The 24,199-nt window shown below is 52.8% G+C and overlaps 7 protein-coding genes across 7 annotated transcripts; 4 read left to right on the top strand and 3 right to left on the bottom strand.

The window, feature by feature from the left end:
- The first annotated feature begins 5,085 nt into the window (after nt 1-5,085).
- Nucleotides 5,086-9,034, top strand: QC764_701800 (uncharacterized protein). The gene is made up of 3 exons (XM_062949844.1): nt 5,086-7,221; nt 7,447-7,506; nt 7,565-9,034. Exons 1-3 carry the CDS (start codon nt 6,989-6,991, stop codon nt 8,016-8,018), a joined length of 747 nt encoding a protein of 248 aa, XP_062796124.1. The 5' UTR covers nt 5,086-6,988; the 3' UTR covers nt 8,019-9,034.
- Nucleotides 9,035-11,854: 2,820 nt separating this feature from the next.
- On the bottom strand, nt 11,855-19,860 carry BUD4 (Bud site selection protein bud4). The gene is made up of 5 exons (XM_062941191.1): nt 17,076-19,860; nt 16,863-17,009; nt 14,471-16,795; nt 13,924-14,296; nt 11,855-13,868 (listed from the first exon to the last, which is right to left on the bottom strand). Exons 1-5 carry the CDS (start codon nt 17,100-17,102, stop codon nt 12,604-12,606), a joined length of 4,137 nt encoding a protein of 1,378 aa, XP_062796122.1. The 5' UTR covers nt 17,103-19,860; the 3' UTR covers nt 11,855-12,603.
- Nucleotides 12,434-13,411, top strand: QC764_0113040 (uncharacterized protein; the record flags this gene model as incomplete). Its single annotated transcript, XM_062941192.1, has 2 exons — nt 12,434-13,068; nt 13,273-13,411. Exons 1-2 carry the CDS (start codon nt 12,917-12,919, stop codon nt 13,409-13,411), a joined length of 291 nt encoding a protein of 96 aa, XP_062796123.1. The 5' UTR covers nt 12,434-12,916.
- Nucleotides 19,795-21,468, top strand: QC764_701820 (uncharacterized protein; the record flags this gene model as incomplete). Its single annotated transcript, XM_062949845.1, has 2 exons — nt 19,795-19,920; nt 20,134-21,468. The coding sequence occupies 2 exons, from the start codon at nt 19,795-19,797 to the stop codon at nt 21,466-21,468; spliced, it is 1,461 nt and encodes a 486-aa protein (XP_062796121.1).
- A 370-nt stretch (nt 21,469-21,838) lies between these two features.
- On the bottom strand, nt 21,839-23,041 carry QC764_0113010 (uncharacterized protein; the record flags this gene model as incomplete). Its single annotated transcript, XM_062941190.1, has 1 exon — nt 21,839-23,041. One exon carries the CDS (start codon nt 23,039-23,041, stop codon nt 21,839-21,841), a length of 1,203 nt encoding a protein of 400 aa, XP_062796120.1.
- Nucleotides 22,674-23,976, top strand: QC764_0113000 (uncharacterized protein; the record flags this gene model as incomplete). The annotated part of the gene is given in 3 exon segments (XM_062941189.1): nt 22,674-22,784; nt 22,789-22,895; nt 23,062-23,976. Coding segments are annotated over 3 exon segments (939 nt in total). The 3' UTR covers nt 23,783-23,976.
- POP3 (RNase P and RNase MRP subunit) lies at nt 23,288-24,197 on the bottom strand (the record flags this gene model as incomplete). Its single annotated transcript, XM_062941188.1, has 3 exons — nt 24,014-24,197; nt 23,899-23,949; nt 23,288-23,828 (listed from the first exon to the last, which is right to left on the bottom strand). Exons 1-3 carry the CDS (start codon nt 24,067-24,069, stop codon nt 23,288-23,290), a joined length of 648 nt encoding a protein of 215 aa, XP_062796118.1. The 5' UTR covers nt 24,070-24,197.
- Nucleotides 24,198-24,199: the final 2 nt, after the last annotated feature.

Raw genomic sequence — 24,199 nt, 5'->3', positions numbered from 1 at the left:
AATGGCATGAGCATTGGTGGTTGGGGGAAGGGGGGGTGGTTCAGGGGAATGCGAATTGAGCTGAGCTTTGAATTGGAGTGTTTTAGTGCAATGTCTCTTGATCTTTGCACGTTGAGCTTTCTGCCTCTGGTTCCGTCTATTGGTGACTCGACTAGCATAACCACTGTGTCCTACCAAGATTAGGAACATGTTTCTTTCATTCACTGTCAGATGATATCATCACAGGTCCCAAACTCAACGCACAAGAGCTACTACGACTTTCCTCTTCCAGCAACATGTTTGCTTCCACAACACCGTTTTCGTACCAAAACTTGTGTCTGATCAGACCCGTAATCTACCTAAACCGAGTTTACCCTATCTCTGTTGTTACCCTTAAAGGTCCTAAGACGGTCCTGGATATGACAGATCAACATACCCCCCACACACAGTTTGCAGTTTTTTTTTTTTTTTTTTTTTTTTTCAAAAGAGTCAGGTTGATGTACTAAAAGCGGCAGTTTGTTTCTTTTCTATTTGCTTGGGGTAGGTAGGTAGGTAGGTAGATAGGTGGTTGTTGGTACCTTGCATTTGAGTACCATCAACCACATACACACACAAGCCTTGTCAACTCGGCCAGGTTGTGTACAATGGCGACACAGTGCGATAGAAAAGGGAAGGAAAAAAAAAAAAAAAAAAAAGGGACAAGGCAACAAACTCACCTGACCAAACCCCCATGCGAGCAACCGACCTTTTGGTTCACACCATCTTTTTCTTCCCGTCTTGGGAGCATCACCATGACCCCCCGTATCCCAGACCCGTCACACTGGTCATCACACCCACCCACTCAATCATCCTCGGGGGAGCACGCACACACATGAACCCTTCCAAGCCCTGACCAAGCCGCTGACTTGCGCACGCACACACCGGTCTATCTAACCGCCGCAAGTAACGCTTGCGAGCGGTGAGAAAAAGGTGTGGGAAGGTGAGCACCTTATTTTTGTTTGCTTCTGTCCGATGATGATGATAGGGCTGGTGGGACTGGGTTTCAAAAAAGGCTGGCCAGTGAGGGGAGGGAGGGGGGGGGGTTGTTACTATTCAAACTCCGTGATCCATCCGACTCCAACGAAATGCGGTTCCGACTTTTTCTCTGGTAGGTAAGCACTATATTACTCCCTTCGCTGGAGTAGTGACAAGTCCGGCTTTTTTATCACGCTCACAGGAAAAAGAGGGATCATATCGGGTTCGCCGACACTTTACCTACCAACACTACGTTGTAGTCTCGTCATATCAAAGACCCAGTATTATAGAAATCCAAGAAAGTCCAAGAAAACCACTCCCAACGGTCCCCCCGCTGACACCATTGATATCTCATATCTGGAACCACCGAATGGGACGGGCAGCTTTACGGGTTCCATCGGCTTTTCTTTTCTTTTTCCCCTTCCCCCCAACAAATAGCATTTTGTTCTGTTGCCATATTCTAGCCGCCTGGGAATGTTGACAACAATTTCCTTGGTTGAACCGATATCCATGTCCAATCTTAATCAGTGCCGCCTTTTTCGTCTGTTCAAGCAGTGCCGCAAGCTTCAATGTTACCCCCATTCCATCATCCCATTTCGTACTGTACTGTGCCGCTCACCTTCTCGAAGTGTTTTTTTGCCGTTTTTTTCTCTTTCCTTTTCCGAAAGTCTGACTGCATTTTCTCGCCACTGTACAGTCCCACCAACACCTTCTTTGCAAGCACGGTCTTTTGCCTCATTTGGTAACCCGAAGGACGGGCTTTTGAGACCTTGTAACGTGACTTACAGAAGTGAAACATGACAACATCAACAACACCCTCACACACACAGCTTTGGTGATGTGTGCAACAAACCCCTGACTTTTGTTGTCCAAAAAAGAAAGAAAAAAAAGATCGGGGCAAAAAAAAAAAAGAAAAAAAAAAGAAAAAAAGAAAAAAAGAAAAGATGGTGTTATGCCTTGTTGGTGTCCTGTTACCATCATCGTCTTTCCAACCGCGCGTAAAAAGTAGCATGTGTCCTGTGTCTTGTGTATCAACGTAAGCGCCACGCATGTCTTTTCATCTTGTGCGTTTGATAGGGGACCTACACAGAAACCCAACAAAAGAAAAACAATAGAAGCCCGACGTATTGTATGTAGTGTATAATAAGCCCGATAACCCGATCGGTCACCGCACACACGTTCAAAATCTGGTTGGGTCCCAAAGCAAAAAAGAAAAGAAAACTGCATAAGTTGCGGGCACTGTGTGCTTACACCAAACCACCCAATCCCAGCCAAACACATTCCCAGATCCAAAGCATCGGTGTCAGGCAGTTGAGAAGCCACTGCCGAGGGAACCGAGAAAGAAAAAAGTGTCCCGTCCGCGTCCCTGTCCTCGGTGTCTTTTGCACCCTGTCACATCCCTCGATGATGCATGTAAGGGATGAGAGGAACCGTGATCGGTGAAGGATATGACGACGAGATGTTTCTTTTTTTACATTAGTCTCGCGGGGGATCGTCTCTCCCCGGGTTCCTCTTGTATCTCAGCCATAACTATGCAGTGAGATATCTCATGCAACAGCACAGATGTTCTCCCCGCCCGATCTTGTATCAAAAAAGGGTATCCCCCTTTTTCTTCCCGCGTCTGTGTGTATCCCGAAGTCTGAGATCAGGACGCCGATGGGAAGGACAGAAGCATACTCGGGGACGTCGGGGATAGATCACGAGACCTGGGAAGTGAAGCCTTTTGCTTTTTGTGTTGTTGATCCACATTGTTCAAGTGCTACCAGTTTGACAACTTGTGTCACTGACACAAGGTCAAGACATGTGCCGAAAGAAAAAAATAAACGGACCGAACTGTCGGGACCATTCCCACTTGCTCCAATCTTGGACATATTTCATAGCCTTGCGTGATTGTCGCCACGGTGACCGACTGTTTCCAAGAATAATACTTTGCTGTGAAGCGATGAGTCGACACTGATAACTAACCGGCAACATCCTAGTGCGAGACCGGAGTCATCAAGAAGGCTTGACAAGGCAGAGCCTGACACAATGGAGGTTGTGTTAAGCATTGGATCTCCGGTGGAGCCCCGACAATCCCTGTGATCTCCGCCCCGAGGCGGGAGATTCTCCCGAATTGCCTGGCTATAAACATAGAATCCTTACCCACTGGCAAATTCCTAGACGTCAGCGAAATCTCGAATTCAGTCATCCTCGACAAAAAGTCGGGACACAGCCCCCCCGTGGGTGGTTGTGTGGATAATAATGAGAGAGAGAGTTTGAAGCAATTCAACACCCGGATGTCTCCGAGGCTTGCCCCTCTGTAAAAGCACACACTGTGTGTAGCTGTGCCAAGAGTGGTGTAGAAGAGAAACAAAACATCACGGAAGGCCCCCGTGCACGTCCCCACTGAGACCCCCAATATCTCTCCTGCGTGGGAGGCAGGCAGAATCCCACATGAAGAAAAAAAGACTTGCCGTGATATCTCGGCCAAACTCCCGGCATTGGATCAAAGCTGGGCAAGGCTTCGGTTGCAGCCATATGCTACCCCTCCTGATAACCCATAGCACCGAGATAAGAGCTTTCGGATCAGAACCCTGCTGCGGCTAGCGTACCTGCAGCAATCGCCGTGCCATTCCCACCAAGCAACTGGATGATGATGATGATGGTGATGACGACGAGGGGTCATCGAGACTACCGTGGACCTGAGCGGATTCGGGGTCTGCCAACGCCAGGTATATTGATCTGAGGCCCCTGCTGCACCGCCGCCAACCTCCAAAACCCGGGCTTACCCGTCAGGGTCGAGATACGGGGGACAAGAGTCTTCCCATATCTCGGAAACCAAGTCGGAGTCTTTCACTGTGTGCCTTATCAAACAAAGGGGCTGTACCTTTTTCCGAACCAGCGTGCGTGTGAGACGTGACCCCTCATCCCCTACACTATGCCACCATATCAAGAGGTGAGGTGGTATTCCTAGCATGATCGACAATGCACGTCACTAATCTCGTCCTCCAGTCCGTGGCAAAGGGGCAGCTGGTAGCAAACAGGCCCGCTTCCAGACGATGGGCCTGCTTCTGGCCGTGCATCCCGCACCGGTCAAAAAGATTCCTATGCTCCGCGGACGACGGGATATTGGCCGGCCGCCTGCCGCCGGCACCTCGGTCAACGCTGGTGCAACAGACAGGGTGCATACGAGATATGCTTGCTCTACCCAGATGCGTCTGGCGTCACTCCGAGGATGCAGCAATCTGTCGAGGGTGCGGTAGAGATATGCCGCCCAGATCGAAAGCGGGGGGGTGGTGCAGAGAGACGAGATGGCCGGCAGTGCTGCCAATGCACGGATGTCATGATGGCCGATGATAGGAGTCTGAGATGGAAGCTCTCTTGAGGTGGTACAAGGTAATGTTGCCAGACTGAGAGAGTCAATAATAATGAGCGAGTTGAGTGTATTTTGTTGATGAGATTCAGGTCTGATGTACCAATGCTCTGAGGAACCCCCACGCCCGGGCGGCCGAACCTAAAAGGCGTTTGAATGGCTCGGACGGCCTGATATTGCGTGCCGGTCCAGGGCGGGCGGGTTTCCAACACGGGCAAGTCATGGTAGCTGCAGACCAAGGCCCGGATGATGCACCCAGCGATCGATAGCAGGCCGGGGAGCATACGAAAGTTCCACGGGCCGATCGCTCGTGTTTTTGGTGCTCTATCTTGAAGATGACCCTGTTGGTGGGCTTTGAGGCAGCTGAGGCAGAGGTCGACGACACCTTGATGGCTCGATAGTACCACCCTCCCTGCTGTGCCTGGCCGCCGGTGGAGCTTGGGGGGAGAGCTTGGAGGACCCTGATGGAGATTGCTGAACAATCCGACCCATCCGCGATCCACAGACCCAGTCCCGGCGCAGATCGTTCATGGCGTGATGTTCTTTACAGACCTTGGCATCGGGTTTTCTGGTGTTGGTAGAAATCCGTGAGCTTGCTGGTTCATCAACAGACGGTGAGGCGGCCGTGACGGTTGTGGAGTGGACGCCAAGACCTAGGCTGTGGAAAATGATAGAAAATTTTTCCATGACAGCGGGATTCGGGTCTGATGAGGCTGGAACATGGTGATGTGACTGGACCAGAGCAACTCGGTGTGATGATCAAGTGAACCAGAAAATGTCAACATGGTGGGCAGTGTCGAGAGTGTGAATTTGGCATTTCCCCAGAATTGTTGGAGGGGCATCAGCACCTGATTGGCCAGATGCCCTCCACCTCGTGGTCCGCCTTTTTCCTTGTGCGTGCGCTGCTGCGAGGTACTGACTGAAAACAGAAAGCAGCTCTCTCATCAAGGCTCTTGAAAAATCACACAAGGCCACCGAATCATCCGGTGACAGTCTGACAGATTCCCAAATATCACAACATTCTCTCGCAACATTGCCTGTGCTGCCCGGCCCAGCCATTGTCCCAGATTCCACCATCGCCCCCACGAAATTTGTCACCGGACCGCTTCATCGTAGACAAGGCCTGTCCCGCTCGTCTTCTGGGGACCCCTGGCCCGTCACTGCCCAGTGATCTGGGGCCGAAAGAGGGGCACTCCTCACACTGTGTTGCAAAGACAGGTTCAATTGACGTTTGCATCATGGGTGTTCACCCACCCCACGAAAGCGCCCAGGTGAAACCCTCCTCCTCCCCTCTCACCCATCCAGTGACCTACAAGAACACAGCCCGCCCAATTCCCTGACATTCTCTTCGCCCTCTTGCCCTTCTCGCCAACCTGACCCTTCCAGCCTCCTGTCCAGTCTTCGTCGTCTCACCAGCACACCAAATTCTGATCTCAACATCGCTCCATCCGCTCTTGGGGATCCAAGGTCTAACCCTGCCCTCGTCGACCTGAGCCCGCGCTGGCGGGAAACACACTTGGACCGGGGATCTTTGTCCTCTCGATACACTTCCCCGTCTTTGCACCACACCCACCGACGGTGAAAGACGATTGGTCAAGGCCAACAAGCTCACCCAGCTCCGTCCATCTCCGCTCTCGGCAGCAGCCTTGAAGGACTCGGCGCTGGTCCACGCGCAAGCTGAAGCGCCCAGGAATTGGTCAAAGGAGTCATCCGACACGCAAAAGTATCTGATAATTAGCCCAAAGAATCAAGTCTTTTAAAGCTCTGCCTTTGGTCGGTCGTCTCACACACTCAAGCTTCGCCTGTGCCGTCTTTTTTCGGTTCAAAGACATTCAGACAGCTCTTCCAAGCTACACTACCACCTATCTTCATACCTACACTTACACAAGACACACACACCACCACGCGAGTTTCCACTTGTGTTCCCATCAACTCAACCGTCACTTCTCTTCTGTAACAGACATCCCGACTACACAAGCGCGGGGTAAAATCCTGCTCGTTTGGCTACCCGATTTGCACGCCAAGTCCACGAGTTGTCGCGACACACAACGTTGTGGCCCGTCAGCAGCACCGCAACGCAACACAGACTCACTGCTGGGCGGCAACCCGAGTCAAGCCCTGTTATTAGACACCTTCCCCGAAGGTTCAGCGATTACAGACTACTGGCCCAAGAATCCAACTATCGAGTGGCCCGGCATAATACCAAGGGACCATCACAGTCCACAAAAGGCCGCCAGCAACCGACAGCACCGACAAAGAGGGAAAAGAAAAAAAAAATCTCTTCTGCAGCATACATATTCGCCACCGCACGACACACCCCTTTGCTGGGCTCCAATTGCGAGGAAAACTTTTTCTTGTTTGGACGACAAATTGCCGAGTTCAAAAGGATCATCTTTTCGTCGCTCAATTGTTACCCAACCCCCAACCCCTAGCTGTCCACACAGGCTTTATCCCGGGTTCTTCAGTTCTCGCTCTCTGAAGCTTCAAATTCCCCGCCTCCCCCCGTCTGGGCCATCTCCATCCCCACACTTGGACCCCAAGTGACTTTGGACGAGCTACAGCCAACCAGCATTCCCTGGCCTCGACGCCCTGCGCTTTCACCTCGAGCTCCCCTGAGCTGCACCAATCACAAGGCTCGTCTCCATGCATCACCACCGTCGAAAGTCGGGCAACACGTCCATGACCGACGTCCGCAAAGCAACAGTCGGTGCATCAGACCCCAACTACAGGAAGCACTCATCCAGACCTACCACCATGACGAGAAGAATCACACCGCAAAGCGCTCCAAAGCTGGGCAGGAGTCGCGAGGACAGAGAGAGGGAACTGGACGATGAGCGCTGGTGGGATGAGGAGCGGGAGAGCTTCCCGCAGTACTGGTAAGTGTTTCCGAGCGTTTACGTTTCGCAACTGCAGCACTTCCCTTTCCATCCGCCCGCATCGTCACCTGACATGCAGGTGATTTGTGTTACCTCAAGCGAAGAGGGGGAAAGAGGGGTCAACCACCACACCGGGCACCTCATTCTCTGGGGGAGTGTCCAGGTTGCCGTTCTTGCATACGTCTTGATTTCCTTGGAAGAACCCCGGCTGACTGAATGATGTAGCATGGTGTGCGAGAAGCAGTTCATTCCAGCCGACGACCAGAACCTCTACTGCTCAGAAACGTGAGTCTTCTGCGAGATGATGTATCTCTTTGGACTCAGCGCTAATGATGCAATCTAGATGCCGGTACGATGACCAGGTTAGCGCCTCGACGGCGCCGAGCCGTGGAAGTCACCCACCTACTCAGTACCCTTTCTACTCGGGAGCTCCAGAGCCTAGAGATATCGTGCCCCGCGCCTCGCCTTCAAGGCCTAGCTCTACGCACTTTTCCCCGCCCTCAACGGCCGTAAATGCGCTCAAGGCGTCACTATACATCCGCCCACCGAGTCCCACGTCACCCATGATGGGTACCTCCCACAGCGGTGTCTGGTCGTTTGGCAGGGGCACTGCTACAAGCCCAGACAACTCGTACACGAAACCCACCTCGAGTTACTTTTCGACCACTTACGACGGGGCGTACTACGATCACTACGGCTCCTCGGTTGACAGACCCCTTCCGTCACGCAGGCCTGGTGTTTACTCCAGACCAAAGAGCATCGAACTCGTCACACCCATGCTCGCCTCCGGGAGGTAGTTCTCCCGCATTGAAAGTCATGCGAGGAGTCGGATGCGGGTAGCCTCACATGGCAATGCAGCGATGCTGTCGGAAAGGGCAACGCTGATTGCAGTCGTTGGGACCCAGGGACGCAAAGTCAAGAGCTGTCTTGATTAGGAAAGGACTCTTCTGATCCTTCTTTATCTCTCTCCATGTGGGGGTTTGGTTGGCCGAGCTGTTGCAGTGCAACATTCCGCGCGGGGTGCTGAACGGCACAGATCTGCCCTCTCTTGTGTGCTGGCTGTGCTTCAGCAGTAGCAGCAGCAGCAGCAGCAGCATCACACCTCCCAAACCCAGCTGCCACTCATGCAGCTTTCCGGATCTTTTGATTTCTCGGTACCCCACACACGGGTGAGCCGGTTCAGCATGGGGAGCGGCGGGGATGCCATCCTCAGGCTTTCCACATCTGTCTTGGCACATGACAGGCCAGCATCGAAAAAGAGGCGTTTTCTGGGGCACACCTGCATTTCTTAGCGCGGGGTTGGTCCCTCGGCTGGGCACGCGCTGTACAGGGGAAGAGGGAGGGAGGGATTGGCGGTTGCCGTGGACTTGGTTAACGTCCCACATCATCACAAACCACCTCCCCTTCTTGGTGCCTTTCTTCATTGTCACTTACTACTAATTTTGTTTTTCATGTTTGGGATATGTGTTTTCAACAAAAAGCTTAGCGGCATGGGCGAGGGTTTATCTGAAGACAATAGATGGGAAAAAAGCAACTTTTTTTTATTCCTTGGAGGATGACAAGTCATGGAGAGGAGGAGGACTATTATTCGTTTCGGGGGGTCTCGAGGAGGACATCTGAGCTTACTACTCTACTTTTAGCATTTATAACTTTCTTGGAGGTGGCGGCATATTATTGGAGATTATTGGCAAAGGAAACACAGGCCTCTTTTTTTTTTTTCTCTTGCTGTCTGAAATGTATATACCTAACTTTGTCACGTCTTTTTTATTTTACTCTTGGCATGAACGGAGCTTTCTTCTTTTTATCACGATGGATACGGACGGACGGACGGATGGGACATGTCACACCGCTCAAATAAAACACACATTTTTCGCTTTATTACACAATTGAATTGGCTGAATACAACACACACACGCACACACACACACAGACACAGACAGAATGATGCATTTGCTTTTTCGCTTCTTGTTTCGCTTGTTCTATCTTGTTGGTGACCGTTGTGGAACAATTGGAACTGCTTGCTTGGTGTGGATGGACTGGTGGAGATAGGATATGGTTACACGGGTGGTGGGGTTGGTTGGAGCTTGCTGGCAAACAAGCAAAGACCGAGAATATGGGGTAATAAGATGTGGGTTCCTGAATTGGATGGGACGCTGGGTTTTTTTGAGGAGAGGGGGGATGACCTCACCTTGTCTTTTGGCGGTGGGCGAGGGGGGAGGGCAGAGTTAATCTATGCTGTGTGAGGTGGAAGGGGAAATATTGATTTAAAATGGTGTTTCGGTGAAGAGGGAGGGGGGTTGGGGGGGGGGCCGTTCAATATCGGGTTTGATATCCGTGATGAATGAGCGGCAGATGAGAAAGGGGTTGTTGTTGACCGAGGTGAGGAGCTGGGCAATATGTCTCACATGTTTGCTAGATTTTTGCAAAGTTCTAGATCTTTACCCAACAGTTACACCAGGCAACAGAATAAATCTCTGTTTTCTTTTCTGTGCCGATATAGTCTGCCGCGGTCTGTATATGCAAGGCACCGATATATGTTCTCCATTTTCCACAAGAACACAGCCTCATTTCTCCACCCCTTTCACACACAGCCAGTAGACAACCCTCTCTTTTCTTCTCACCGCAGAAGAAGCTTCCAGCCTGTCCGGACGAGAGGGAAGGAAAGTGATCTGCGCTGTGTTGGTTAAGGAAAATCGGACGTTAAGCGGGGGCGGCAGCAGGACGGGATAGACTAGCGCTGTGGGGAATATGGGGTAGTGGACGAAACCGACCGACCTGGGCGGGGGTTTGTTTTTTGTTCACTGGGGTAATAAAAAAGACCAAGTTTTTTATTTTCTCCCCCCTCCCCCCACGGAAAAAGAAGCTCTTGCTATCCACCCCAGCTGGAAAAAGTGGGTGGTGGACAGCTTACGAGATTGTTCACTGTCAACAGTCAGACAGTCCTGTGACCGCTGACTGATGCGGGTTGGTGATGAAAATTCTGAAATCTGAGAGGTATCTATCTCATCGAGATCGATCGACAACGACGGGATGGCGCTAGAAGAGTCTTCACTTGGGACTTGACCCGTTTAGTTTTTTTTTTTTTAGTTTTTTTTTTTGTTGGAGAGCCGGGGGTGGTGCTTTGTCTGAATACCTTCACTTACACCAACTAGGTGAAACATACAACTATTATTTTTGCTGTAGATCAGCCCAAAACTGGCCATCTGTGGTACCTGCACTACGGCCTCATTGACACATTGACAGCAAGCACACTCTCTCCACTTGCAGTGTATCTGAGTAGCATACGGATGCTCTTCCCCGTGGTGGAAAAAAGAGGAGCGAGATTATGCAGCAGAAGCTTTTCTTCTTTTTTTTCTCCCACACTGCCAGCGCATCTATCTTTGTACCTTGCCTATCGTGTTCCTGCGCCGCAGTAAGGCGTGATGAGACGACTCCGACTCCGACCCCGGTACCTGAAAGTGGAGCAACCTGGTCCCCATTCCGGACGACGGCGGCGGCGGCCCCTGAACGGCGGTGTGTGAACGGGACAAGAAGAAAAAAAGGATCTCCACCGTTCTCGAACCTTGTGTGTCCCGGCGGCCGGGTATCATTTTCAGGATTCCGCGGGTTGGGAACGAACCACTACGGAGGCGAGACTGTAACCCCACGGAATACGGTGAAGAACCCCCTTTGAAGCCAAAAAAAAAAAAAAAAAAAAAAAGACTCCAAACTTACGGTGAGCAGCCAACACAAATACGGAGTGGCACCTCCAAAACAACGGTGACTGACCTACGGTGGGACTCTGAACGGACCTTCGAAAATACGGTGTGTGTGTGTGTGTGTGTGTGTGTATGTGTAACCCCGGACCTGATGACACCACACCACACCCCGGAGACGGAGGACACGGGAACTACGGGTCGGTATGGGCGGGACCTAAAGCGGGTAGAAACAGACAGACAGTACTGCTACCCCCGAAACAAACACGGTGCCTGGTCTGTCTGGCCTGTGCCGGACTATCACCGGATACTCCCGTCCTCCTCCATACCCATCCATGATGATCTGATCCACATAGGTAACAAACCTACCCAACCCTTCCAGAATATCACCGTTTCCTTGTAACACCACCTACCTACATAAAAAATGTATTAAAGCACTCATATGCACAGATCAGATGATCAATCGGGTCGGCTGGCACTGTACATGGTGGTGGGTGACGATGATCATTGAAGATCGAGTGGCAAAAAACACGGCAGTTGCATAAACGAGAAGGATATATATATATATATATATATAGAGGGCGAATCAGTTACGTTGTCGAAACTACTTTATACACTAGGATCACGAAAATGCCAAAGGGTCTGGTGACACGAAATCGTCATTTCATCATCACCGTCAGTGACACAGCTTCTTGTTCGTTGACACTGCGGACTTTGCAAGGCTTGCAAAGGGTCGAGATATCTCTGACTCTGGGTCAAGAGATACAGGCAAAAGGAAGAGTCGAATGAAAAAGCCACAACAACAGCAGGTTATCATGCTACAGAATGTCAGCGATATGAACCCTATGACACGATGAAAAACCCGAAAACCCATCATCAGATAATTCCAAGGAAATCTGCAGTAGCACTTCAAACCAATACCCTTCACAAAATCCCCAGTAACAAAAAACCGCAGGTTAAACCTTTTTTTATTTTAAATTCAACAAGTAGGTAAATACTGCTTAATACAACTAGCTTCTCAAATTCAACAACAACGACAATCAATACACAAGATACCAAAGTTCTCTTCACACACACACACACCAACGAAGCCTATCCCATCCCTCTCTCTCTAAAACCCCAAACATAATCTCCAACCCCCTACACCCAACTCAACTTTTTTCTTTCTTCTTGCACTCAAGAACAAAAAAGGGATATACAACTCAAAAAAGCCAACGCGACAGGGCTGAAAAGCAACAAAATAGACAAGTAGACATCTTGTGTTGGGTGTGCCAATACTACTCAGTAAGGTAGCAAAAGGCAAGGGCGAGAGTGGAATAACAAAAACAAATAAAATAAAAAAACAAGCAATGAAACATTGTTGTTGTTGTTGTTGTTGTTGCTGCTGTGATGACTTTTGTCGGAGTCGTCCCATATGTGTGTGTTCCAACATCCAACCACCACCTCTTAGTCCCCAATATACCTTACTCCAACAAGAACTACTACCCTATGCAGATTGACAGACTCCTTCCCCCCCCCAATCAACTCCTTCCCTCTCTTATGCCCTGCCTGCCTGCCCATCCCAAAATTCCCTTCCCTCCCTTTGCGCTCCCAGTAATGCAAGTGATCAACAGATGTGAAAGAAAAAAAAAGGCAGCGCCAAAACCAGAAAGAGCAAAAAGAAAACTACACCCCAGGATAGAAAACCTCAAGTCAAAGCACTCTTAGTCCTAGAATGCACCCTCCTCCCGCCACCCCCCTGGCTAGCCGACTCCTTTCGCTTCAGCTGCTCCTCCCTCTTCATCACCAACTCGCACCACTTCCCCTTCATCTTCGACCCTCCCCCCCCTCCCGCCACCACAGAGCCAACAACATCATCCACCCCGTCCCCGGGCACCACCTCCTTCCCCACCACCTCCCCAAGCACCTTCATCCACCCCTCCTTGTCCTCGGCCGTGTCTGCATAAAAGTCAATCAACTCCCCGTTGTTGAACCTGATCCTGAACCCCTCCTCCACAAACATGTACCCCTCCTCATCCTCCGCAAACGCGCTCCTCCTCCTCTTGCCCCCCTTCCCAAGCGTCTCCTTCTCCATCAGCGTCCTCCGATCATCGATCAACCTCTTGGCATTCGCCAAATTAATCGTGGCCCTGGGCTGCCTCGTAGCCTCGTGGTAAGCCGTCAACTTTGTCCCGACAAGCTTGAAATACCTCCTCCTCCAGTAGGGACAATCCCCGCCCTGCTGACTGAGATGCCCCTCCCAGCACCTCGCCAACCTCTCCTCCGCAGCCTTCATCTCCCTGATACAGCTGTTCATAGATTTCGGCATGTCCTCATCCGTCGCCCCCTTGGGCCTCGGCACAAACAACAGCTGCAGCTCCAGCTTTCCAATCTTGTACGGCGCCCGCCTCACGACAGAGCCGGGTCCCATGTTCCCCCTCTTGCTCTTAACACTAGACGCAAAACCCGCGTCCTCCATCGCCCACTCGTTGAACGCCGCCACGTCGACGAGATAGGGCCTGCCAAAACACTTGCTCTCGTGGTCCTTGAGGCAGACGTACGCCCTGGCAAAAGAGCCATCGTCCGCCGCCAGCGGGCTCAGCAAGTCCCACGCCGTAGGCTGGCTCTTCATCTGTCTCGCCTGCGCCTCCCGCTGAGCGGCAAGCCTCTCTTCCTCCTCTGCCTGCCTTTGCCGGAGCTCCATCTCCTTCCTCTTCTTGGGCGAGGCAAACACCCTGGAAAAGGCCGACGTCTTGGGTTTGCTGAGCTTAGTAGGCGACGGCAGTGCCTTGGCCACGGGCTTCTCGACCGGCTTCTCCAGCTTGACGTTCAACGTCAGCTGGAACTCCAAGTCGTTGGGGACAACCAATTCGAATTCTTGCCCGATGGGCGCGTTGCGGGCCAGTTCCAGCCAGGCCGTCGTCACGCAGTGGACTCCGTTGTCGAGCGTGAGACTGAACCAGGTTCGTTCATCTGTCTCGCGTTAGCCATCAACTCGTTCAGTCCAATAAAGTAAAAAAAAACATACTTTTAGGAATAGGCAAATCCAGATCCTTGACCCCCATCACTTTAACAAAGAGCCTTCCCCTCTCCCCATTTTCATCACCCGGGCTCAGCTCCGCACCCACATCCTCGTCGTTCCCGCTCTGCGTCGCGACAGCAGCAGCATTACTCTCCTGACCAGGCAGCGGGGGAACAGGCCCGGAAGCGCCCAAGTTACTTGGCTTCTTCTTGAAGCTCCTCTTCCGAGCCGGCTGGCTGTTCCACGGCTCCACCGTCCAGCTCTGCGGCCTCTGCGCCGCCTTGGTCGGGCTATTCCCCGCCGACCGAGCCCTGAAGTCCTCCGTCATCTTATCACTGGCAGTGATGACCTTTGTGTTCTGCCGCATGAGGTACCCGCGCTGTTTTCGTGGAGTATTATTGTTAGCATCACCGTCACCAATATTCGTAGTAGTAGTTTCTGAAGGATCAAAAGAAAACTCCTCCTTGTCAGGAGAAAACGCCTCCGCCAAGCTCGGAGTGTGAACAGCAGAAAAATCAAAGGGGGGAATCAAGGAAAGCGGGTCAGACGCAACCTTTTGTGCTTCGATCACCCGGTCAAAGTCCTTGTCTAGGCTAAGGCCAAGGTCGAGATCCAGTGTCAGGCTCCGCTTCTTAAAGCTCGGGTGACGGTCCATGTAGTCGTCCTCGGCGGGGGGTGCCAGCTCGTTGTCCATGTTGACAGAGAGCCTGTTCCTGTGGCGGTCGGGGATGGGGGGAACCTCCCGACTGACTTGCCTGCGCGCCTCGCGCATGGTGGCCAGGTCAGCTGGTGTGGCAGAAGGCCTGGTCTTGAGCTTGGAACCAGAGGCGGACTTGATGGTCGCGATCTGCTCGGGAATGGCCGGTGAGGCTCTAGCTTCTTCGTCATCGCTGTCTGGCATGGGCCGGTGGATGACCGATTCCGGAGTGCCCGGATCGGACTCCTCAAACTCATCTTCTCCCCACCCGGTCCCGTCGTACTCGGGCTTGGTAAGAGATCGTCTGAGCTGCAGCTCCGGGGTAAGAGGCCTCTTCTCAGGCTGTGGCAGGGGCTCGGGTTGCGAAGCCTTCTCCGGCCCGGGAACAGCCTCCTTCTCTTCAGGCTTGGGCAACAAGGAAGCCTCCAACCCCCTAGACAGGCGGTTTTCCTTGGGCGCCTCGGGGAGCGCCTTCTCGGCTTCTTGAACCAGAGGAGTGGGCTCATCCACCGGAGTAGTTGCCCTGGGGGTAGGAACCTGATCATCCTCCTGAGTCTGTGATGACTTGGTCACATGCAGGTCCGTCCCCTCGGAGTACTGGCTTTCCTCATCAAACCGACTGTCGCTGTCATAGTCGGAAGAATAGTCGTCAGTGACCTCGGACCGTTCGTACGTGTCGGGAATCGAGTACAGGTCAGACTCCTGATCAGCAGGATCGCGCTTGATGATGACGCTTCCTTGATCCGAGTCGTAATCCGACTCATCATCCAAAACAGAGACTGGCTCGTCGCCGAGAACAGAAACATTGTCCTCGGTGCTGGGAATGGGAACGTCGGGGTCGTAAACTTGGCGGCCGGGAGACATGCCAACGGCGGGTGATGAAAAGTTGTAGTCGGACTCGCGGTCCAGCGCCTTGTTGCCATTAACACGTCGGAGGATGGACTCGCGAGAAATGCGCGGAGGCAGCTGGTACTCGTCGAGGCCCGAAAGCTCGCCGACAGTGTCAAGCTCCTCTTCGTCTTCCTGTGGCTGAACAACGGGGCTCTTAGACTCGTGATCGGGTGTCTGGCTACCACGGGCACCAGCACGGCGCATGCGACGCTCACGTTGCTGCTCGGCCGCAGACTTGCCATCGTCAGAAAGCATCATAAGCTTCAACCGCTCCTCCAGAGGCATCCTGCTGTTACCAAGACCCTGAGCCTCCAACTTGGAAGCGGAGGGAGGAGAAGGGAGGCTTCTTGAAGTCCCGTCCATGCCAGGGAGAGGTGGCAACGGGCGGCTTTCCCCATTGGAGGCCGACGAATCAGTGCGCTGATGATGGGGTCTAGGGACGGGCGGTAGATCATCCGGCATTGGGCTTCTGTCAAACGGATCCTCGTGATTGTTGTGCCTCCAGTCATCGGGACCCACCACAGGCGTCTTGTCGGTATCCTCCAGTGACGCGTCAAAGCTGTCGTCTTGGTCCATGTTGTGAATCATGTAATGGTCATCGTCATCGTCCTCGTCGGTGGAATCATAGCTGCCCTCCCTCGAGTTGCTGCCGATCGAAGAAGGAGCGGGGGTGGCCATCTCGTACTCGTTGACTTGAGGAGGCGCTTGATCGAAAGTGACGCTCTTTGCATGGCGGTGCAGCGACTTGCCCTCGGGCAGACGACGCTCGTCTCCAGATATATCGGACCACATTCCTGTCTCATGATCAAAGCTGCTCTTGAATCGATTTGACGAGAGAGAGGATTTCAACGGTGATCCGGACTCCTTGCTGGGCGTTGTCGGCCGGATGGGCGAGGTGGAAATCGGCATCGTTGCTGCTTTCGTCAGGGAGGGCGGGTTCAGGATAGGGATGCTGGTGGTGCTCTGGCTCTTGCCGTGGCCAAATAGTGGTCGTCCCTGAAAACCATTGACGCCGCCGCCACCAAAGTTGTTCCCCTGAATCTTAGAGAGAGGGCGTTGGATATCGGGGATTTTGGCTGGGTCGTACTCCTCCTTCTGCTCCAGGGCCCGGAGATTGCTGTTCTTGACGCGGGAAGCCTTTTGCAATCGTTCGATGGATGAGCGGCGGGTGGGTGAGCCAGTGCGCTCGTCCGAGTTGAAGCTGCGGTTCTGCCAGAAGAGACGGGGCGATGTGACGTTCTCCAGGGGCGACGACTGGAATGGCGAAGAATCCGTCATTGTCGCTGGTTTCTACACAGAGCCCACCACACATCAGCCGCAATCCTCGGCAGGGTTTCAAGCAATGCGGATGTCTTACCTGGGTCGCCTGGTTCCAGCTGGGAGAGTTTCTACGTCTCTCGTGGGGTGAGATCTCGGAAAGCGGACGAGGGATTCCGCTGGGTCGGGTCGACTGAGGAGATGGCGCGCTGCCGTTGCTCCCCTTGGAGAGGCGCAATGGCTGTACCTGAACGGGCGCATTGTTGTTAGTTTGTTGTTGCCCATATAAGCTGATGCCCTAGCAGCGACATACAGGGTCCTCTTGCTCCATTTTGCTCATCAATGTGTGGAATTGCTATCTTTTTGCTTGCCTGTGATGTTGAGAAGAGAAGGCCGCTAAAAAGGCGGTGAGGGCATCACCGAGCAGCTGGCGATGCTGTGAAGAATGCGCCGAGAAAGTGGCAGAAAAAGAAGAAAGCGGGTGTCGCAGAGTCGCAAAAAAAAAAAAGACGCGCTTTGATTGTCGCGGTCGCAGACGCAGGCGGGCGTCGTGTCTCTAACTCGAATGCGATAGATAGCTGCTGGACGGCCAAGTAACAACTGTATTACCGAGGCAAATGGGCAATGGTACAAAATCAATATATTACTGGAATGCCGGTGCTGGCGGCGAAAGAAGGGGAGTCGGCGAGAGGAATGATGACAACGGAGACAACGGAGAACAGGCGCGCCGTCTTGGGAATGCGGTTTGTGCGTTGTGGTGTTGTGTTTAAGGAAGTCGCTCTCGGTTGGGCTGGCGGTCCCGCGACTGGTGTCCTGATTGGTCAACCAGCAGTAAACACGAGCTGTGACCCCTCGTTCGTCCAGAAGTGGTGTTGCTGGGGTAACATCCTGATATTGCCCTTGCTCGTGAAACCCCACAGTTGCTTCAGGCCAGGCCCACCCCCTGTCTTTGCTGCCAAGAGCTGGCTCAGCCCTCCAATCAAGGAAGTGATTCCTGCGATTGCTCTTCCTTGGTTGTTGACCTTTTGGACACCTGCATCTCAAACAAGCGGCACGGGAGTATTTTCCCACGATGGCTGCGTCTCTTTCTCACCGGGCAACAGGATGGCAGCAGTTTGATGTTGCTTTCTGTATGTTTCCCTTGCCTCGCTCACCTCGGGTAACTTGGTAATATCGGCCTAAGCACGCAATATTTATGACCACAGGCGGATACTTGCGAGCACGTCGTGGACAAAACAACCGGCACTGCAAAATAAGTGGTCAATAGGTCTTATACAAGAGCTAATAGGCCTATTATCTACTGAAAAGGGTGCAAGTTAATAGATATTATATGTTTTACCGACTTACAGTACCGGTTATTTTGTCCAGGGTCACCGCTGCTCTGATAACACTTGGGACTGCAGGGAGGCTCTTTGGTGTTTTGTCTCGGGAACCCTTCGAGTCCATGATATTTAAGAAAAACCATTGGCCCCTGGACTCGAGGGATGGCGGCTCTTGATTCGATCTTCCAGCACCCCTCCAGGCCACATGTTGATAGCCCCAGATTTGACATGTGAGGTATCAGCTCTCCCTCCCAAACATGTGAGGAGAAGATGTTTCCCGAGAGATATCCAGAGGATTGACTCACAAGCCACATCTCGTCGACTTCCTCCAAGCATGTGGTGTTGAAGATGGGTGGAAAACGAAAACCATCGGTTCACGCTCGGCTATCCTCTCTTCAGCTGCCAGCAAGCTGAATCCCACAAGGAAATCCCTCCCTTTTGTGCCGTTGAGCTCGTGGACTGTCCATATTTCTCCGAATCGGAGTTCCCCAACCCTCTCAGCCAGCACAAGTTGTTGAGGTCTTACACTCGCCCGGACCGAGAGATGCTGACAGGGACACTCTCCAGTAGATATACACCGCTCAACGCCTCCATCCCGATCATACCGGATAAGCCAAAGATGAACACTCCGTAGAGAGCCGCAATTTTGCGCAAAGAGACCGGGCGTGCCGGAGCCATCATCCGTGTCGACAGCTTCCCCTTGATGGTGAGAAACATAGCGTACCTGTATGGTTCCCGGCAGAGGCTCATCTTGGCACATTCCCGAAAACCCCCACCATCGCCGCTAAAGCAGCCTTGCTGTACACTATGTACCGAAGAAGAGGGGCACTTCCAACAAATTCAGATGGCGCCGATCCCGTCCTCTGTGGATAATATCACATAATTTTTGAAATGACACCTTCGTTTCCTACCCATTTCATGACTCTTCTCTTTTCCATACTGGAAGCCCTGTTTTGCGAGAATACCGAGACCAGCAGGAGGAGAACCTCGGGTCTTCGGTCTTCCTGCGTACTGCATACTATTCGTATCCCGCGGGGCTCGCGACGGAAAAGCCCGGGAGACCTATTCTCAGCAGTGCCCCCCAATCCGATTCCGGACCATTGACGTGACGTCTTTTTGACATCAACGACTTCTTCCGCGCTTCTTCTGCTGGACCCTTTCTCTCAACGGGGTTCCCAGCAGACCCGACAATGTGGCGGCGGCGGCGGCGCACCTGTCAAGTTCGCAGAGCTCACCCTGCTGCTGCAACGGGTAGACCCGCACTCCGCCGCGGTATCCGGATATGGGAAACAATGACTCTTTTGAAACGTGAAGAACAGAGGGGGGGAAAAAATCGACCTGTGATTCATCAGGGTCCCCCAGGGGTTAGTTAGACAATCCCGATGGAGGCCAGCCAGGAATAGAAAGTTTTTCTCTCTCGGTACTCGCGTGCTGACTGACAGCAAGCTCTTATAAACTTGAAGATGGACCCCTACTTTTTCTTCGTTCCATGACGTCTTGTCTGTTCTTGCTTGCTCTTGCTTGTCGTTCTTGCTAGCTTTAGCTGTCGTGTCATCTTTTTGAGTTGTTTCTTTTTCTTCGATACGCTGGTGGCAAGCAAACCAGAGTTGGTTTGATACATTCTCGACTTACCTCAGCCTTCCTCGTGCTACCCACCTTATACAAACAAGCTGCTTCATATTGCGACTTTACCACACATCACCAACTCACATGCCCTCTTCCCTCACCCGGTCCCTCCCACGGGGGCTGACCGGCTCCTCACCCCGTCAACTCTCCCTCTCAACCTCTCTAGCTCCCACCTCTTTAGTCTCCTCCCGAACTTTAGCTTCAAGAAAGGTCAGCCACCCCCCTTTTCCCCTCCCTCACAATCTCTTAACACCCCCCCTCAGGCCCCCCACCAAAGAAAAGGTAATCATCCTCGGCTCCGGCTGGGCAGGCTACTCCCTAGCCCGCACCCTCTCCCCACCAAATACGACCGCATCATAATCTCCCCGCCCCTACTTCGTCTTCACCCCCCTCCTCGCCTCCACCTCGGTCGGCACCCTCGAGTTCCGCACCATCCTCGAGCCCGTCCGCCGCCTCCCCGGTGGCAACATCAACTTCTACCAAGGCTGGGCAGACGACATTGACTTCTCCCGCAAGACCATCACCGTCGAGACCAACGCCGCCGAGGAAGCCGCCTCCAAAACTGTCGTCCCACCCCCCGGAGGGCAAATCCCGCTCCGGGACAAGGGAGAGGTTATCGAGGTCCAGTATGACAAGCTGATCATTGCGTGCGGAGCCTACAGCCAGACGTTTGGGATTGAGGGGGTAAGGGAGCATGCCCATTTCCTGAGGGATATCGGTGATGCTAGGAGGGTGAGGCTACGGGTGTTGAGCCTGTTTGAGCAGTGCTCTTACCCCAGCAGCAGCAGCCCCAACAGCAACGGGCATGTTCTTACCGATGATGACAAGAGGGCTTTGCTACACTTTGCCGTTGTGGGGGGCGGTCCGACGGGGATCGAATGGGCGGCTGAGCTCCACGATTTTATCCGTGACGATTTGGGAAAGATGTACCCCGAGCTGATGCGCTTTGTCAAAATCACGGTTTATGATGTCGCGCCAAAGGTGCTGCCGATGTTTGACAAGGCTTTGGCGGATTATGCGATGGGGCATTTTGCCAGGCAGGGGATCGAGGTCAAGACGGAGCACCATCTGGAAAAGATCAGGCTTGCGGATGGGAAGTTGGGGAGACGGCATGGGGCGGTGCGGATCAAGATTAGGGAAGTCGAGGAGAATGGGGGGGAGGTTGGGGCGGGGATGGTGGTTTGGAGTACGGGGTTGATGGCTAATCCTCTGATTGCAAAGTTGGCTGAGAAGGAGGTGGTGGTGAGTAAGAGTAAGAATCCGATGACGGGGGAGGTGCTGGAGAGGAGGAGGTTGGTTAGGGACAAGAGGAGTGGGGGGTTGGTGGTGGATGGGTATATGAGGGCTTTGAGCGTGGATGCTGATGCTAAGTTTGAGGAAGGAAATGAGTTGGAGAAGAAGCCGTTGGATGGGGTGTACGTCATTGGAGATTGCAGTTTTATCGAGAATGACCCCCTCCCAAAGACGGCGCAGGTTGCTGCTCAGGAGGCGCAGTATCTGGCTAAGGAGCTGAACAAGGGGATTTCACCAGGTCAGGACGGGAAGGAGTTCAAGTTCAGGAATTGGGGGACGATGACGTATCTGGGTGGGTGGAAGGCCATTCACCAGAGCAAGGCCGATGAGCTCAAGGGGTGGGTGGCATGGGTCCTTTGGAGGGGAGCCTATCTCACCAAGGCGATGTCGTGGAGGAATAAGTTGCTCGTGCCGATTTACTGGGTAATCTCCTGGATCTTTGGACGGGGTATCAGCCGATTCTAATTTTTGTTGTTCTTTTGCGGCAATGGAGTTGTGGACTGGTTGGTCTGGCTTTGGCTTTCTGCATTGGGGAGGGCGGCATATGCGTAGTTGTGCATAGATATCAAAGTTTTACGAGCCCTAGTATCGTGCCCTGCATTGAGTCACTTTTATATTGCTCAGATAACTGGTGATGGTAACGCCTCGTTTTGGACTCCAGAGTCAACCTGAAGATATGGAAGTTTGGTAACTTGGCGTCACTCTCAGCCATTTCCATTAGCTCATCACGTCAGAGTTCCGCATGGAGTCGAGGTGGAAAATCGGTCATGTCAAATCAAAAGTCTATTTTCAGCGCTCTTTTTTTTTGTCTGCCAGATTCCAACCCTAACCCTTCCTATGCCGTGGCATCACCACCACCATCTTTCTCCTTGGGGCCTTGTAATTTCTTCTCATCGTCTTTACCGTCTCCATCATCCTTCTTCTTCTTCTCCTCCTCCTCGCCTTTATCAGCCTTCTGAACCTTGGCCTTCTCGTCCTTTTCATCAGCATGGTCCAGTCGAATGCTCTTCAATGTCTCACTGATCCCCATCAACGTCTTCTCCACCCCAGCAGCAGCTTGTTTCGTCTCCGCAACCGCGGCATTCTGCCATTTTTTCCTCATAAACTCGATATCAAAGATCCTCCCAGACGGATCCTTGATCAAGGTACCCCTTGCCCCTCTTGCGCCAGCTGAAGAAGGAGCTGCACTCGATGGACCAGCTAGAGTCAGACTTGGACCACCAGAAGAAAGCTCCCTCTCCATCAAACGCCTAAAACTAGGACTGACCACCTTCTTTGGGGTCTTGTTCGTATCCATAGTGCCAACAGAGGACCTGAGCTGTGCTTCTACCAGTGGAGGGGGAGGGGGGCGTGTAGGAGTCGGGATGGAGACCCCCTCGGAATTTGCCCTGGGCTTGGGAGAGGCAGAATCCGGGAGACGGGTGCGGATGGCGGAGTCGATGTGGTCGCCGTGACTCTTGTTTCGTTTGTGTGGGGCGGGTGTTGATGCCTCCTGCTTTGGCTCTTGGCTCTGCTGCTCCTCCACCGCATCGAGCTTTTTAATGATTGGCCGAAAGGAGAGGCTCACGGGGATGCTGATGCCGCCTGACCCGGGGGGAGTGGTGGGATGGGGTGATTTGGGAGTGTTATCATCTTCGGGATGATTGTTGGGTGGTGGTAGAAAGTCGGCGATGTGGGTTGGGGCTGTTGTCTTGTGTTCGTCAATTTCTTCCTGCGTCATAAACGCCTTGAACCGGCGGACCTGGGGAAGGAGACTGGCGGTGCCCGGTGTTCCGGAGGGAGTAGGAGCGGCAGTTGACGTGGGCGTTGGTTCTGGTTGAGGGGGTAAAGGAGGAGAGCGCGATTCGTGCCCGGTTGGCCGGTTTCTATTGTTGTCGTCATCCTGGAACTCTGTAAGTGTGAGATATCTCACGCTGTTCCTCATCAGTGCCAAAAGCTCAGGGTCAGGCTTGTCAGGATCATCAGAGGTACGTCGAGCATCAGAAGCTCCAGCACTTTTGGCTTGGTTGGGGCCCTCAGTAGGTGGTCTGCCATCCATATTGATTTATTTTTCCGTAGTGGCAACAAATCCTGCGAGCTGGCCGGCCAAAGTATAGGTGAAGGCTATCTCTGGAGCGCGGACCTAATGAATGACGAGAGTCCAACAAGACAGTGCCTGTGGAAGGACAACATGTTGTCTCCCAAGATGACTGTTCTCGGTTTGCTGCAAGTGACCAGTATAAGTTGGGAGGCAAAGAAAACAAGTTTGTTGCAGTTTGTTCTTGCGTCAAATATCACAGGCCGATCAAGCCTTCTTCTTGACGCCTATCTTGGTAGGCACGGCGTCGATTTTGGTGTCGAGATATTGGCCTGCTCGGGCCTCTTTGAGCCATGCAACCTCAACTGGCTTGACGTGCTCTCGCACAAAGTCCACAAGACCTTTGGCCTGCGGAGCATCTTCTCGCAGAGCTATGCTGGAAACTCGAGGGATGCCCAGGGCTGCGCTCAGTTTGTCCTCACATGCCTTGGAGATACCAACCAACCTGACAGCCTTTTCTGGCGGCTGAGACCGAGAAGCGAGCGCAACCATCTGAGGAAAATGGCAGTGAAACGCGGACGACTGACCAGACCGGGCCACGAAGACGACGCTGTACGGCTTCGCGTCCTTGCCAGACATGGTTTGGAGAGTCCTGGAGATATGAGACAGGCCCACGTCTACGTATCCAGCAAGCTCCGGAGTTGGGGGAACAGGGTCTTCATCTTGGGCACGCTTGCGTTTTCGATCTCTCATGCCTTTTGATGGCGTGACGAATAATCTTCGATGAGTCCCAAGAGGCGAAAGCAAACTGAAGGCGAGGTTAGTCAGAGACTTGAAATGAGACATCTAGAGTCATGGGTACGAGAGAAACAACGCACTGGCAGAGGAGCTCCAAAATCACATCTTGGTCTTCTTGACTTATTTGTGGCCTGTGGTGGTACCGGTCAGCATACAGGTCGGGTTGTGACAAAGAACTCATGGGCCATTCCATACCACTCGACGACAGAAAATGGGGTGTCCAACGTGTGGACAATTCTTTTGCGTTCCATTGTTTGGTTGGCTTTGATACTGGTATCTTGCAGAAGGAGATACTGGGGAAAAAGAAAAAAAAAAGGAGTCAGAGTTTCTCGGTTTACGCAGTAGGTACCTCTACAGTATTTCGATGTCTTGGCGTATCCT

This window comes from Podospora pseudoanserina, assembly GCF_035222485.1.
Source record: "Podospora pseudoanserina strain CBS 124.78 chromosome 7 map unlocalized CBS124.78p_7.2, whole genome shotgun sequence".
In the NCBI taxonomy this organism is placed as follows: Eukaryota; Fungi; Ascomycota; class Sordariomycetes; order Sordariales; family Podosporaceae; genus Podospora; species Podospora pseudoanserina.
This window is presented reverse-complemented; position numbering and strand designations above follow the sequence as displayed.